This window comes from Bombus pascuorum, chromosome 9 (assembly GCF_905332965.1).
Source record: "Bombus pascuorum chromosome 9, iyBomPasc1.1, whole genome shotgun sequence".
Lineage (NCBI taxonomy): Eukaryota > Metazoa > Arthropoda > Insecta > Hymenoptera > Apidae > Bombus > Bombus pascuorum.
In genome coordinates, this window is record NC_083496.1 from 15325929 (window position 1) to 15341609 (window position 15681).

Below are 15681 nucleotides of genomic sequence, written 5' to 3' on the forward strand. Positions count from 1 at the left end.
CATATGAGAGAAGATAATATAATATACCATAATACCAATATAATATCAACTTTAAACTTTCTTAAATGAGAAAATCACATTTCGGTGTCGATGTTATTCTTTTAATAAACTTGCACACAAACAGAACTAAAAAAGTCGGATGACTTTTGACTACGATGAAAAATAAAAGATACAAATAACATCCTTTTTTGTTGATGTAAAAGTTACTATAAGAATAATTATTTATTGGATGCTTCAAGAAATACACGGTACTTGCTATCCCCTAATATCTTTCTATTGAGATCGCGTGGAGGTAAGGTGATAGATTTTTCATATTGAATAAATTTAGACGATCATGAAAATACTTTTATTTTATACTAAATATTCCATGTTTACGAATTAAATATTCTCAGCATCTAACTATTCGCTCAACACTCTCAACGTGATATCAAACTTCGCTTTCTTTACTCTATCCTTTTACTATACGCTGAAGAAAATATCCGCAACTTGCTAATTAACTTCCCACGAAGAACAATAATAAATGAGCGTTTAATAGCATTGTTTATTCCCACGAAGGTTCTTGAATTTTGCCACGAACTCGAACCGAAGTTTGGCCTGAAGATTCTTCGTGCAGAACTTTTGTAGTATCATCGGTCCGTAAAACTTATCGAGGTCAACTACCTTTCGATGCAACGAGGCTTCCTTCACGGTTAATAAAAGACAATTCCACGGTGACCACTCTTCGTCATTTCGAAATCTCACCAACCTCAACTCCTCTAAATTATCGTTTTCAGAAATGGCCGATTTCCCGTGCCAAATATCGTTCACCAAATGGTAAACAGCTTTTGCATCAATAACAAAAGCCAGACTGGTGTAACAATAGATTCTAGCTTCGCGACGTCTTACATCACGAAGAAGTCTTTGATACGGCTCGTATACGAGCCGAGGCCCAGTGCGAATTCTCACGTAGAGACAGTAATTGCACGAAGAGGAACGGGACCATTTCTCGCGTGGGAACTTCTCGAGAGGCAATAGTCTGCCGCAGCTCCTGCAGATGGTTTTACAACTGGTCCGGAACCAACTGATCAGCCTCGAATCCTCTCGCTCGTTTCTCAAGGACTCCCTTGCCAGTCTCAAAAAAGCCATCCTCAGGCCACTTCTTAACCAATTCAACTTACTTTCCTCCACGTTACGAGTCAACAGATCAATCTCTTGATTCAACAAACGTACCAGTTCATCAGATTCCTTACACGTATGAGGCTCTATATCGTCTCTCAATTTAGACAACATCTCAATTCTTTCCTTAACACTCATATTTTCCTTCGACAACTCTTCGAACTTGTCTCTAAAGCATCTGGCGTGCTGTACAAATGGCGTGATTACAGGAATCGATTCTCCATGACTGGTTTTCCATACGACAGGTTTGCACAACTCATCCAAGAAGTTTCTGTATGATTGCTCTCTCTTTTTTAATTTGATAGTAGTTTTCCTCGAATCAATAGCTCGCAATAGCTCTACTTCCTTTGATAGGATTAAACTGCACAATGCGATCCTGGACGACACGAACAGCTGTTCACTCGCACTCTTCGTCTCGTGGATACGCCAACGATCCAGCAGATTGTACAGCAACTCGAAGTCCGCCCTGGTACTCGGCGACGTGCGGTTTAGTATCACGAAATCCCGGCTGCGATAGAATCTCGGTACTGGCTGTATTTGCTGCCGGTTCGTGTTCTTAGCGCCGGCTGAAACGCCGCTCGACGAGATCGTGGTTTGCCGGCCGCGGTGAGCTCTGCGGGCAACGTCGAACAGACGTTTGAACAGGTGTTCCTCGGAGATTTTGTTCGTCGCCAAAAGTTTACGCCACGGAGTTACGAGCTCGTGTGCGCGCTGTGTTCTTCGTTGACACGTTCGATTCGAGGAAATCCAAAGGATTTTAGGGAGCAGACGGTTTGGCGAAGTTCGGGGGTTGAAAGCTGGGCTCTTGGAAATATTTCATCGGGTGAAAAGTCAGTGGAGAGCATTAAGCGCCAAGTACTAAACTAATACTTCGAATTGTAAAACTGTGTAAGTTAATCAAAGTAACAATTCGATAAAGTTGGAGAGGTTTAAAATTGATCTACATTACGTTAAATTATTGCAAATGGCGTGAGAAAGTTTCGAGCCCCGGAACAGAGAAATTCTGTTCTCTTAACCAGTTTCTCTTTGACCTACCTATGCAACGCGAGTAAATTTTGTATCTTACCGCAACATCGAGCTTTACGTACGCTTCTCTTCGTACCGGCTAGAGCACTTAATTAATAAAAATAACTGATTTAACGAAGCTTCGTGGCTTTATTTCTGCCAGTCACGAGATATGGCGAAAACCTGCCCTGTCCTGCTCGTATTCTACTCGCTACCTTAATATCCGCCGTTCGTTACTTTACCTGTAAAACCTCTGTATCTTTACGACGCTCTCTAGAATCTTCTCGTTCGAGTAATCCTTGAATCTCGGTTCCTTGGAATTTCGAAAACTTGTTATAAATCTGTCGCGGACGTTAGGAAAGAAATTCGTCTGCACTTCAACGTCACATTCCACATTCGTAAATTTATCCATCGTAAAATTTGTCTGCGTTCTTTTGTCATTTTTGCCGTCAGTTTGCGTGCACGTGTTCCGATAAATAGTTCCAGTCAATTTGTGTTTCCAGCCAACTAAGTATGTTTTCATCTCTGAATTCTCCATTTGAACTTTAATTAGTCATCAGTGGTATGGCTACACGGTCGATCGAATTAACTATAAAAAAGAAAAAAGAAACGCGGCTGTGAAAGTATAACCATCGGCTAAGAGCTAGCCTGAAGATAATGGTAATGTGGCTAGTAAAGAAAATTACTGTGCCAAGATTTAAAGGATTCGTTTGGAGGATTGCATCGTCCGCCGTATTACAATTCCAAACGAGCGTTGTTGGACTCCACGAGAGAAAGAGCGACCGAAACTGACTACTCGGATTTAATCGCCGGAATTGTTTTTGCGTGTCTTCCTACCTTCACCGTCGTTTTGCACGTTGATAATCGTTTTGTTTTACTTGCCTCTATCAATCGTTGGATAATTTCCTTCTGTAAGTTTCTTCTTGATTTTAAAATCGAACTGGTCTTTGGAATACAAAAAGATTCTTAATCTTGTTGTCTTTTTCTTTTCTTGCTGTGATAAATAAGATTATTAATACCTGGAAAAAATGCAGGACCAGCGATTGTAAAATAGAGGCAACATCTTTATGTCGTTTCACTTTCCTCAATCTAGAATCATTTCCTTCTAGAAGCTTCTCCTTCTTGTAACCAAACTGCACCTGGAAATACAAGAAATTTCTTGATATTTTTTATTCTTTCATCTTTTTAATGTGGAATACAAGTAACGAATCCATTGTACTCTGAAAAAAATAAGAGATGAATTGTAAGTAAATGTAAGGATCGTTGTCCTTGAATCTCAATTACCGTAACTCAATATTCCACTTGATCTAATTGTAGAATTTACACGGAATCCATCATTTAGGCTGGGTAAATGCAATTCGATATTGTCCATTACAAGTGTATCGCAAACCAGAAATCACATGATACTCTACACAAACAACGAACAGTATCATTGGAGGCCACGTGGCGCATTGTAAACATAATCACGTGCCATTAGCAGTGTAAAGCATTGATGTGACATTAGAAATCACAAAGGGCAAACAGGCTGTCTGGTGAATCTGGCAACCTCATAAAACACCGCAAATGCAATCAATGCAGTGGGATCCTATTAAATACAATTTAAACATCGATTATTGAACTTATCACTTATTCGTATACTCTGTACTGATTCACAAAAAATGTTTATGCATACATAGAATGGAACAAAGTTTTTAGGAAATTATCAATTTAAAATTCTTCAGTTCCATTAGAATAAAGATAATTGAAGAAATTAGCATGCTTTTAATGGTACAGCATTTTCATTTGTGTTTAATCCTTTGAAGGAAGTGTTGAAGTGGTCACCACTTCTAAGAATCGACTCTATGGAAGAGTGGCTCCACAAATGGCGCTTCAAAGTCAACGAAAATAAATCCAGTCATATAACTTTCACGCTACGAAAACAAACTTGCCCACAGGTGACGATAAACAACATACCTGTTCCAGATAAAGAGTTAGTCAGATATCTGGGCATGACTCTGGACAGAAGATTGACATGGAAACAACATATCTTAGATAAAACCAAACAACTCAAAGCAAAATTTAAAAAATTCTACTGGCTCATCGGCCGACGTTCCAACTTAAACACGCAAAGTAAAATTACACTATACAAGGCCATATTAAAATCTGTTTGGACCTATGGAATCCAACTATAGGGAACAGCGAGTAATTCCAACATAGAAATTCTTCAACGAATTCAATCGAAAACCTTAAGATCCCTAATAGATGCACCTTGGTACGTCACCAACGAAACGATACATCACGACCTCAAGATACCCACAGTCAAAGAAGAAATATCCAAATTCAGCAATAGACACAGCACAAGAGTTAACAACCACCAAAATCTTCTAATTACTCAACTAGTCGACACGTCGAAACAGATCCGCAGGCTAAAAAGACATTACACCTTAGACCTAAGCACTAGATTCAAGTAGAATCAAAGATACTATAAACACTTATTAATCATGCCATAGTACCAAGCCAGATAAATTTACTTAAAATTCTCCACGAGAATTGATTGTAAAATAAACGCAAATAAAAAAAAAAACTTCTAAGGAAATTCTGCATCTGGTCTTTTAGTTTTCTCAAGCACTGAAGCCATCGACAGCGTATAAACAAAAGACTGCGTCGAAAGCAAAACATAAACAGTGAATAGGCGACGTTGGCTTCAAGGTTTTCAGTCATAGGGTAACACTGCTAGCGTGCGGATCTGGATCAGCTCAATTATATTCCGATTTGTATTTACGCTTCAGTATTTAAAATATATTTTCTATCTTACAATTTATCCGCGCGTTCCTTTGTTCACATGTTTTCTTCCCCGTTAGTTTTCGCCCCGTAATGGCCAATGAAAAAATCATAACCATATAAAGTTAGCCATTGATAACCGAAACAGACAAACGGCGTAAATAGTATAACGTCAATCATCGACGTATCGCGTATTGCGTCATAAATTCAGTCATAAACGTAGATGTTATCGGCGACCGCTTAGTGTAGCATAAATTTCACCATAAACGAACATGGACTGGCACAAATTCGATTATGAATAAGTGTATTGCAAACGTAAATTTGACTGCAAATAAGTTGGAACCAGAAAACTATCGTTTCGTTCGCCAAATTATTCCACGCGACCAATCAATTAAAATAAATTATAACTAGACTGTGGCTATTTATGAAAATGTATTAAAATTTAAATTTTTACGAATACAACGCAAGAAATAAAACCATAGGAGAAATTAGTTTCATATACTAAATATCATGATAAGTACTAATTATAGCTTTGTCTTCCACAAAATTTCGTCAACCTATGAGATATTTTTAAAAAACATACACTATAAACCTACCAACTTGTTTTCATTTTCAATTTATAATATATTAAAATTCTATTATTTAATAAAAAAGTGACATTAACATCAGAAGAATAACAAAGACATACTGAACATATTCTTCTGTTATGATCATGATTAAATTATGATTCAATTTTCCATAAACATAAATATCATAACTCAGAAAACACCGAAAAATATGTTTTCTGAACAGTTTAATTTTTATCTTTTTGCTCAACTAAACAACTAAAGATACGAAAGGATATGACGTATTACATGAGTAAGTTTAACTTCCACAGACCTCCAAATTATAAATACCTGTTAATTCAAGCCCCGAGCGGCGCTTAATTCTTTGTTATCCTGCCAAACGCCGGCTAAAGCTTTAGCATCTGCGGCGAACAGAGGAATGCACCCTTCAAGGTTTTATGGCTGATGGAAATCCAGCCGGTAATTCCGGAGTGCGCGGAAATGCACCGGCGAGAACGCGGAGGACCGTAAAACTTGTGTACCAGCGAGCGTTGTACGGTCGATGCATTCAATGCATCGCGTATAATTTGGCCCTTTAAACAAGAAAAACACGCATGTGTGCCCTCGTGTAGTTTATTTCTACTTTTTTTTCACCCTCTTATTTCGTTCAACATGATTTTAACTTTTCTATTTTTTTTTTTTTTTTCTACCCCCTTCTTTCGTTTAACATAGTTTCAATCGAGCCATTATAGAATAACGGGTCGTTCCAGATGTTTCACTCTTTCTTTTTCTTTGTCTCTCTTTCATCTTGCTCAGGGAAACATTGGAAACTCTGGAATAAGATGATACTGGAATAAAAGATGGAAAATGAAAATTACGATTTTCTGAATTTGTATGTAGCATACGCAGGCTTCAGAGAAATAGTAAGCTCAGTTGGTTGCAGGTTGGTTGGACTATATACATAGTAAGACCCGCTATAGATTTTGCATTGGACGAATTGTAATTTAATTAGAATTCGTGGAACGTGTAATAACATGGAGAATTCATTTTGCACGTGTAAACTAGTCCCATGAACTAAGTGTTTACATTTCGCTTATTAAACGTTTGTGGCCGACTGAACACGGAAATTTAATTTGTGTTTAATTGGATCGCCAACAGCTGACTAAAGGTACATCTGCACATGAAACATTCACGATCCTGCGAGGAGGCGATAAAATCAAAAATACACGAATTGCAGCAACTAAGCAAGTGCGAGCAAGCATCTTCTTCGAATCGAGTTTTATCCACAATTCTGTTTTTTGTGTTAACAAGAAATAAAAATAAATCATATTTCTTCTCAATTTATGAAATACACCGTGAAGATGTATTTTCTATTTGTCCACACTCCCAACTTGTTCGTAAACGTTCTCGCTTTGTTTATTTACATTGCAAGGATTTGATTGTTTATTTAGGTTTTTAATATTTATGTTTGCTACCATGTATCTTCATATTCTACAGAGATTTTTGTTTCAAGAAATTGTCAGAAAAATCTATCTTCTCAAGCAACGAGAAACATCTGAAAATATTTCAAGATCGAAAGAACGCCCAAGTAGAAGTTTCCATAAATTATTACGTGCGATTTTGCAAAATTTTCCACTCGCCGTGAATTATGAATTATTTAATGGGAAAATGAAAACAAAAGTTGCTAAGATATCGGATACGAATGCAAAAATATTTGAGTAAATCGACTGGAATGGTGAAGAAATGCAAAAAGGGAATCGACAATGTAACCGCTGCATCTGCGAGCGCATCCCCGCTCAACCACCGAGTGGATGGTTTTTCATCCCTCCATCGGGATTAACGTTTTTTTTCTTTTCGAAATCAAATATAAATATTCTAAAATAATATTCCAATACCCTGAAACGATAACTGCAAAACTCCATTTTGTTAAAATTCCATTGAAATTCACGTTCGAAAGAGTTCTGCGTCGAAAATGAACATTTTCGAGCCAAACCTAACGGAAGATACACTTTATAAATATAAATAAATATAAATATAAAATATAACCAGAGAAAATATTACTGAATATTTCGATTAAATCGTTATCGTTAAAAGAAAGTAGAAAAGAGACGAACTCGCAAAACGGACGTTCATATCGATGATAAATAAACGATAATTAACAGTCGTTGATAATGCTATCGCCAATCGTCAAAAAAAGAAGAATGGATTCGTAAACGTGATTCGCAACACACTGCATTTACCTCGAAACGCGCGAATAACAAATGATTCTTTTCCTTAAAATCGATACACGATAAATTAATAATTAAATTTAAAAATTATCCTCATTATACATAGATAAACGAGAAAATATCAACTAACTCGTGATATGCAAAATTCGACAAAGCAAATGTATAAATGTAAGAAGCAGAAGAAGCAAAGAATCGAAGTATAGTTGTAAATGAATGCAACGCATGCAAAATGCAATTCGTCTTTTTTTGGATTCAAATAATATTGTTGTACTCTACACTAAAGCTACTTTAAAAGCTATTCTATACCTCAACTCACTCGATGTTCCTCTTGTTTTGTGTAGTTTACAACGCTCTGTGTTACTTTTCTAACGCCTCTGTTTATCAGCTGCTTTTAGTCTCGCGATTATTCATCGTTCGTTTCGTCGTGATTTGTCGTCGTCACCGAGAAATTTATCGTCTCTCGTCTTCTTCAGCTATAAATTGCCCAACGACGCGTGCACTAACGACCAAGAGGCAAACGACTGCAACGGCGATGGCGGCATAGCGTGCCTTGAAATAACGCATGCTATTAGATTTATCAAAACGACATCGTTGCACAGATAAAAAACGTGAAATCGGTGGCGGGAACGATCAGACAGAAAAGAAAGAACGAAGCTTTCAATGCGACGCAATCCATATAAGAGACTTCTGCACCACCTTAAAGGTCAAACCCTTAAATCCACCGTTGCCAATGACAACCTGCTTGGTCGATCGAAAGCACTTTCTAGTCCATTATTTTTCGATTTTATATATCGCGTGCTCAAAAAAAGAAGGAAATCACCATTCTCCAACTCACATCTCCTCGATCGTTGCCAGATACAACAAAAGAAATCTAGATGAAGATCGTCTATCTTGCAATCGTCTATTTTTTTCTTTTTATATACTTATTTTCTATAACAATTAATTATATGTATATGTCGCGTTCACATTATAATTAGAGTTAGGGGCGTGTAATAAATATTCTCTGGAATTAGCCATCGTTGTTATGCAATCGAGGTAATGTTAATTAGCACAAGTGTGAGTATTACAGAATCGACAAGTAACCGCGGTGATTAGAGGCTAATGACAATGGTCTTAGGTTCGATAACGAATCCGCGGTCAACGGGATAACGAATATACTTTCTTCCAAAGTCTAAGTCGGACTCATGATTAAAAACGTGAAGTATCCACTGATCGTAAAGACGTTGTTTTACTCGCTGACGAGATCACACGAGAATGTTCCTCTCCGTCACAATGATGCTGCAGAGGAAAACTATGATGGGGTGTGTCTCAGGGCACGAGATCATCGGATTTGTTGAGGACAAACCTCGTTCAGAAAGTGAGGGAAATGGACGTTGCTGTTAATTGGTTAATTTCTATATTTGTGGTTAGAGGAAGATGCTAGCCGCCCTTGAGAGAAAGTTGCTAGCGGGAAGCGTCGTTCGTGAGGAGATGCAGATTTCCCGTCTCTTCCCGTAGTAGGTGATTGATTTAGAGACTGTTAGGATAAAGACTGTTTGTCCGTTTGAAGGACCTTAGTTAATTAAGTCCTAAGATTTATAGCGGGTCCTTAGTCTAGCTGAACATGTACTGTGGAGATTCATCGATATTTTGCAGTCATCTTACCCGAAGAATAGGGTCTGCGTGTGGCGAGCCACGGAGCAGACAGTTGGAATGTTTACTGTTAAGTATCGGTACAACTATTTCTTTTTAAGGAGAGCTATGCAATTCTATACCTCTGTTAGGTAAAATGTTCATCCCGTGACCGCTGCTACGTTCGGCGACTAGTTATCGCCTCCAGCCCAAGCTCATTATCGCTTATCTCGGACAATTATAATCAGGTTAACTTATAAAGATTAAAGTATTGGGGATTTTCCAAAGAATACTAAAGGGAATTTATAATATGTTCCAAAGGGAACATATATATGTCGGAGATGAAAGGACACCGGCCCTTCCCCTTGGAATTCTTTGGAAAATTTCCCAATACCGTCTTTATAAATTAAACCAATCTTTATAAATATTTAGTCCTTATAAATCTTTGTGAGTTAAACTGATTATAATTGTCTGAGATTTGTGATAATGAGCTTGGGCTCAAGGCGACAACTAGTCGCCGAACGTAGCCGTGGTCACGGGATGAACGTTTTACCTAATAGAGATATAGAATTGCATAGCTCTCCCTAAAAAGAACTAGTTTTAGGGACACCTAACAGTAAACATTCCAACGGTCTCTGCTCCGTGGCTCGCCACATACAGACCCTACTCTTCGGGCAAGATGATTGCAAAATGTCGATGCATCATTCACAGTATATGTTCAGCTAGTCTGAGGACCCGCTATAAATCTTAGAATTTAGTTAACTGAGGTCCTTCAAATTGACAAACAGTCTTTATCCTAACAATCCGTAAATCTGTCACCTACTACGGGAAGATACGAGACTTCTGCTTTCCTCACGTACGACGCTTCCCGCTAGCAACTTTTTCTCAAGGGCGACTAGCATCTTCCTCTAACCACCAACATAGAAATTAACCAATTAACAGCAATGTCCATTTCCCTCACTTTCTGAACGAGGGTTGTCCTCGACAAATCCGATGATCTCGTGCTCTGAGAAACACCCCATCATAGTTTTCCTCTGCAGCATCATCGTGACGGAGAGGAACATTCTCGTGTGGTCTCGTCCTGCGAGTAAGACAACGTCTTTACGATTAGTGGATATTTCACGTTTTAGCAAAGAGTTCGACTTAAACTTTGGAAGAAAGTATATTCGTTATCCCGTTGACCTCGGATTCGTTATCGAACCTAAGACCATTGTCATTAGCGTCTAATCACCGCAGTTATTTGTCGATTCCGTAATACTCACACTTGTGCTAATCAACGTTACCTCGATTGCGTAATAACGATGGCTAATTCCAGAGAATATTGATTACGCGCCCCTAACTCTACTCATAATGTTTACCCAACGTATATAAATGCATTTAAGTAGAAAATGACCTTATAATTTGATTATATTGAAAGAGTAAATTAGATACAGCAAAGTATATCACGTAAAAAGATAATCGTCCACTTTGATCGCTGGATTGTACACCGCTTTATCCTCGATTTTGTGAAATTTACTTTGAAACTTCTTCTCAAACTGTCTCAAATGCCTGCAACGAGTTCAATCGATACGTTATTTCCACTTCTCTATCTTTCAAACAGTATGTGCACGTACTTGAATTGGTTTTTCGCTAACTGATGAGACAACAAGATTTTTTCGATAAGTGGCTTCGAGTATACGCTCGTGAAATCCTTGATCCTGCAATGAACGTCAGCCTCTTCCTCAGTTAAAAGGATGCAATTCCACGGTGACCACTCCTCGTTTACGTCGTATCGAACGATCCGTAATAGGAACATATCTCTATTTTCACTGACTATTGAGTGGCCGTGCCAAATATTGTTCACCAAATGGTACATGTCGTGTTTCTGCATCATAAACGCGATGGCCGAAGGTGATTCTCTTTTCGTTTCCTCACAGCGCACACAGTCCAGTAGAAATTTGTAAGGGTTGTAGTTCACGTGTCTAATATTTCGTTCACGCAACCAAGTACAATCTTAAAGCAGTAAAAAAAAGTTTAATGCATATTTTTCGTTTAAATTTTTCAAGAAATTTAATGTCATGAGATCAATAGTACCAACGCAAGTAGACAGCTTTTTCATCCTTCCATGAATGGTGAATTGTTGAATAGGAAGCAATTTCAAACAACTGTGACACAATTTCGTTATAGGTTCAATTGGTTCTCGCAATTTTTCATCATCTACGTTCTTACAAAAGTATCTGTCGTTGTTCACGCAACAGCACGAGTGCGACGTCCGTAAAAAGTTCAAGTAACTGTCTACATCGTCAAAGAGAAAGCGGAAAGAAGTTTTGTTAACAATTCTTCTGCCACCTTGGAACGTCACAGGACAAAATCTCGTATATTATTTTTTTCTTACAAACTATTCTTTCTCGAAAGTAGTCTAGCGACATGCGTTTCATCCCCCTTGCCAAGTAGGTCAGCTCTTCGTCCAAGAGTCGTATCAAATGGAAAACAGGCACACAGTTGTGTATCTCCAACGATTTCTTCAATATCGTGAGCATCTCCATGCGTTGCTCGCGAGTAACATCGTAGTTCATCAACGAGTCGTAAATCATTTTTAATTCTCTTGCCTTCTGATTTCTCATTGTGTCCATTTCCAGCAATTTATTCTTGTAACCGTTCCACAGAATAGGCTTGCAATTAACCGCAACAAATTTCGCGCGTTTCCGCTTCCTATAGCGCTGCTTCACCGCTTGTCTTTTCTCGTCGATTACATTCAGCATTTCTATGGTCTTTTCCAAAATTTCGTAATTTTCTGCACATCTCGCAGGTTTAAAGAAACGTAGCTTCGTACATTCAAGGCGATCGCGTCTCCATTTTTCAACCAAATCATACAACAGGTCAAAATCCGATCGAGTTTTGGGATTAATTGTTCGAAGAATTTCCTGCTGATGCCTCTTCCTGAAACATCAATCGATATATGTCGGGTTAACATTATGATTAGGGGCGTGTAACGAATCTTCATTTGTATTAGACATTGTTATTACGCAATGGAGAAGACATCTACTAGTACAGATATGATTACTACAGAATTTGACAAGTAACCGTGGTAATTAGATACTCGAGATACTAATGACAATGATCTTAGGTTCAGTAACGAATCCGCGGTCAACGGGATAAAGAATATACTTTCTTACAAAGTCTAAGTCGAACTTTGCTAAAACGTGAAGTATCCACTGATCGTAAAAGACGTTGTTTTACTTGCTGACGAGATCACACGAGAATGTTCCTCTCCGTCACAGTGATGCTGCAGAGGAAAACTATGATGGGGTGTGTCTCAGGGCACGAGATCATCGGATTCGTCGAGGACAAACCTCGTTCAGAAAGTGAGGGAAATGGACGTTGCTGTTAATTGGTTAATTTCTATGTTGGTGGTTAGAGAAAGATGCTAGTCGTCCTTGAGAGAAAGTTGCTAGCGGGAAGCGTCGTACGTGAGGAAAGCAGATCTCCTGTATCTTCCCGTAGTAGGTGACAAATTTACGGACTGTTAGGATAAAGACTGTTTGTCAATTTGAAGGACCTCAGTTAACTAAATCCTAAGATTTATAGCGGGTCCTCAGGCTAGCTGAACATATACTGTGAATGATGCATCGACATTTTGCAATCATCTTGCCCGAAGAATAGGATCTGTGTGTGGCGAGCCACGAGGCAGAGACCGTTGGAATGTTTACTGTTAGGTGTCTGTACAACTAGTTCTTTTTAGGGAGAGCTATGCAATTCTATACTTCTGTTAGGTAAAACGTTCATCCCGTGACCGCGGCTACGTTCAGCGACTAATTATCGCCTCGAGCCCAAGCTCATTATCACAAATCTTGGACAATTATAATCGGGTTAACTAATAAAGATTAAAGTATTGGAGATTTTCCAAAGAATTCTACAGGGAAAGCCCGGTGTCTTTTCATCTCCGACATATATAATATGAGCAACTTTGTACATTTTACGTGTTTTAAATGTTACATTAGACAATTCATGGTAAAACACTTAGAAGCTATAACCTCAACATTTCCAATAGAAACTGGCATACCCCCCGGCAGTGTCCTTGGACACCTGTTCAACATTTAGACTACAGACTTACCAACTTCGACAGATATAACCACAGCGACATTTGCTGACGATACAGCCTTATCAGCCACTCAGACCCGACAATTGCCTCCTCTACTCTCCAGCGAGGTCTCGACTCTATGGAAGAGTGGTTCCACAAATGGCGCTTCAAAGTCAACGAAAACAAATCTAGCCACATAACCTTCACGCTAGGAAAACAAACTTGTCCATAGGTGACGATAAACAACATACCTATGCCAGATAAAGAGTCAGTCAGATATCTGGGCATGACTCTGGACAGAAGATTGACATGGAAACAACATATCTTAAATAAAACCAAACAACTCAAAGCAAAATTTAAAAATTTCTACTGGCTCATCGGCCAACGTTCCAACTTAAACACGCAAAGTAAAATTACATTATACAAGACCATATTAAAATCTGTTTGGACCTATGGAATCCAACTATGGGGAACAGCAAGTAATCCCAACATAGAAATTCTTCAACGATTTCAATCGAAAACCTCAAGATCCCTAATAGATGCACCTTGGTACGTCACCAACGAAACGATACATCACGACCTCAAGATACCCACAGTCAAAGAAGAAATATCCAAATTCAGCAGTAGACACAGCACAAGAGTTAACAACTACCAAATCCCTCTAATTACTCAACTACTCGACACGTCGGAACAGATCCGCAGGCTAAAAAGACATTACACCTTAGACCTAAGCGCTAGATTCAAGTAGAATCAAACATACTACAAACACTTATTAATCATGTCATAGTACCACGCCAGATAAATTTATTTAAAATTCTCTAACAAGAATTGATTGCAAAATAAACGCAAATAAAAAAAAAATGTTACATACCTGTATAACATTGTCTTTTCTGCTTTGTATAGCTCACAGCCTTTGACTAACTCTCGATACTGTCTCGCATATTCTTTGATATACTTCAATAATTTGTATATTCTATAGTTTCTTTGGATAATTCGCGCCTTTCCATCGTAATCCAGTCGTTTCATCATCTCTTCGTATGTTTCGTATGGTTTTGATGTTATATATTTATCCGATTCAGCCGATATAAAGTAATCAGATCTAAGCAAAGGGAAAAATATAAATTGATGATGTATTTTTTCGTCCAGTCGCGGAGAGACGCGATCGCTTTGAGGCGCGTCAACGGGAGTCGTAAATTCCCGTTACGATTATACTAATCGATCCCCTTATTTCGTTTGGGATAATAGGGGTGTTTGTTGTTGAATATAACTGGAGTCTACAGTATATTTACACCAAAATTACAACACTTAGAACATAGACAGAAAATGTTTTGACGTCGTCGTATCGTTTGACTTCGTCGTGTCGGAAAGTACACTGATTGACCCGAGGATTGATAGCGTTAGCGCGTTGAATACCAAGATCGTAACTGTCGAGGAGTGTAAGAGCAGTGCTCGACCCATCTCGTACTATTTAGGAGGAAAGCTCAATGTGGGTGTACCCTTTTTGAACTAAGAACGCGAATTCGTTGTTCACACTTTTCGGTAGAAAAGTGAGGGTAACGATCGAGATGCCCATTGGTTATAGCCAATGTTAATAAACAAAATACGAGGAGAAAGTCTCCTGCAGATGTGGTTCATGGGTGTCCTTGTTCTTGGGAAAAATCAGCTGTTTCCCGAGGCACATCTGCTTTCTCCGTAACTAGCAAGAGCGTGCAACAAACCCAAGGACCGTTCAAAGGACCATCCATAAACCAAAAATACTTATGTGAATAGAAGTTAAGCTAAAAGGATTCGGTTTATCGTGGTTCCTTGGGTTTCTTGCGGGTCAGTGTACCGAGGGGTAGGCCTTGGCGGCCAGACCGAGAGGGACGTCGCACGGACCATCTCGCGCGACGTAACAGATGAAAAAGAATGATAAAAGAAATTCTCGATTATTGAAACGAAGCAAAGGAAACTAAGAAATTAAAGGAGGAATTGAAAGTAAAATTAGAAGAATAGAATTAGTAGAATACCGCCACATCTGTGTTGGATGAACGCATGGTGTTTGCGTAAATATATCTGTCCAAGAAATATATTGCACTTTTTTACTGCATTTTTCTTTTTCTGGCTTCCTTAGCGGGCCTGTTTGCGATTCGGCATTTAAATATTCTACTTGGGTAATTTTATGCTTCCATCCTCCCAAATAAGGTTTTTTTATTCTTCGATCTTCCACTTCCACGGAACGGCAGCAAACCATTTTGAAATTTTGTATTTATTAATAGGCGTTTTAAACGATTTAAACAAAGAAATATTTGCTTAGTTAAAACGACTTGGTTTTAAG

General features: G+C 38.5%; 2 protein-coding genes across 2 annotated transcripts; both read right to left on the reverse strand.

Moving 5' to 3' along the window:
• Positions 1-180: 180 nt before the first annotated feature.
• LOC132910442 (IQ and ubiquitin-like domain-containing protein) lies at positions 181-8626 on the reverse strand. Its single transcript, XM_060966135.1, has 6 exons — positions 8000-8626; positions 5817-6058; positions 3180-3299; positions 2847-3105; positions 2403-2749; positions 181-1768 (listed from the first exon to the last, which is right to left on the reverse strand). Exons 5-6 carry the CDS (start codon positions 2696-2698, stop codon positions 529-531), a joined length of 1536 nt encoding a protein of 511 aa, XP_060822118.1. The 5' UTR covers positions 2699-2749; positions 2847-3105; positions 3180-3299; positions 5817-6058; positions 8000-8626; the 3' UTR covers positions 181-528.
• A 1952-nt stretch (positions 8627-10578) lies between these two features.
• Positions 10579-15661, reverse strand: LOC132910398 (IQ and ubiquitin-like domain-containing protein). Its single transcript, XM_060966066.1, is given in 6 exon segments — positions 10579-10910; positions 10913-11296; positions 11378-11578; positions 11679-12223; positions 14236-14463; positions 15374-15661. Coding segments are annotated over 6 exon segments (1746 nt in total). The 5' UTR covers positions 15598-15661; the 3' UTR covers positions 10579-10746.
• Between the last annotated feature and the right edge of the window lie 20 nt (positions 15662-15681).

Coding starts and splice junctions, on each gene's coding strand:
- LOC132910442 (XM_060966135.1), bottom strand. CDS start 2,698: ATGGAGAATTCAGAGATGAAAACATACTTAGTTGGCTGGAAACACAAA. Junction 1,769..2,402: donor AAGATACAGAGGTTTTACAG/GTAAAGTAACGA, acceptor CGTTGCCCGCAG/AGCTCACCGCGGCCGGCAAA.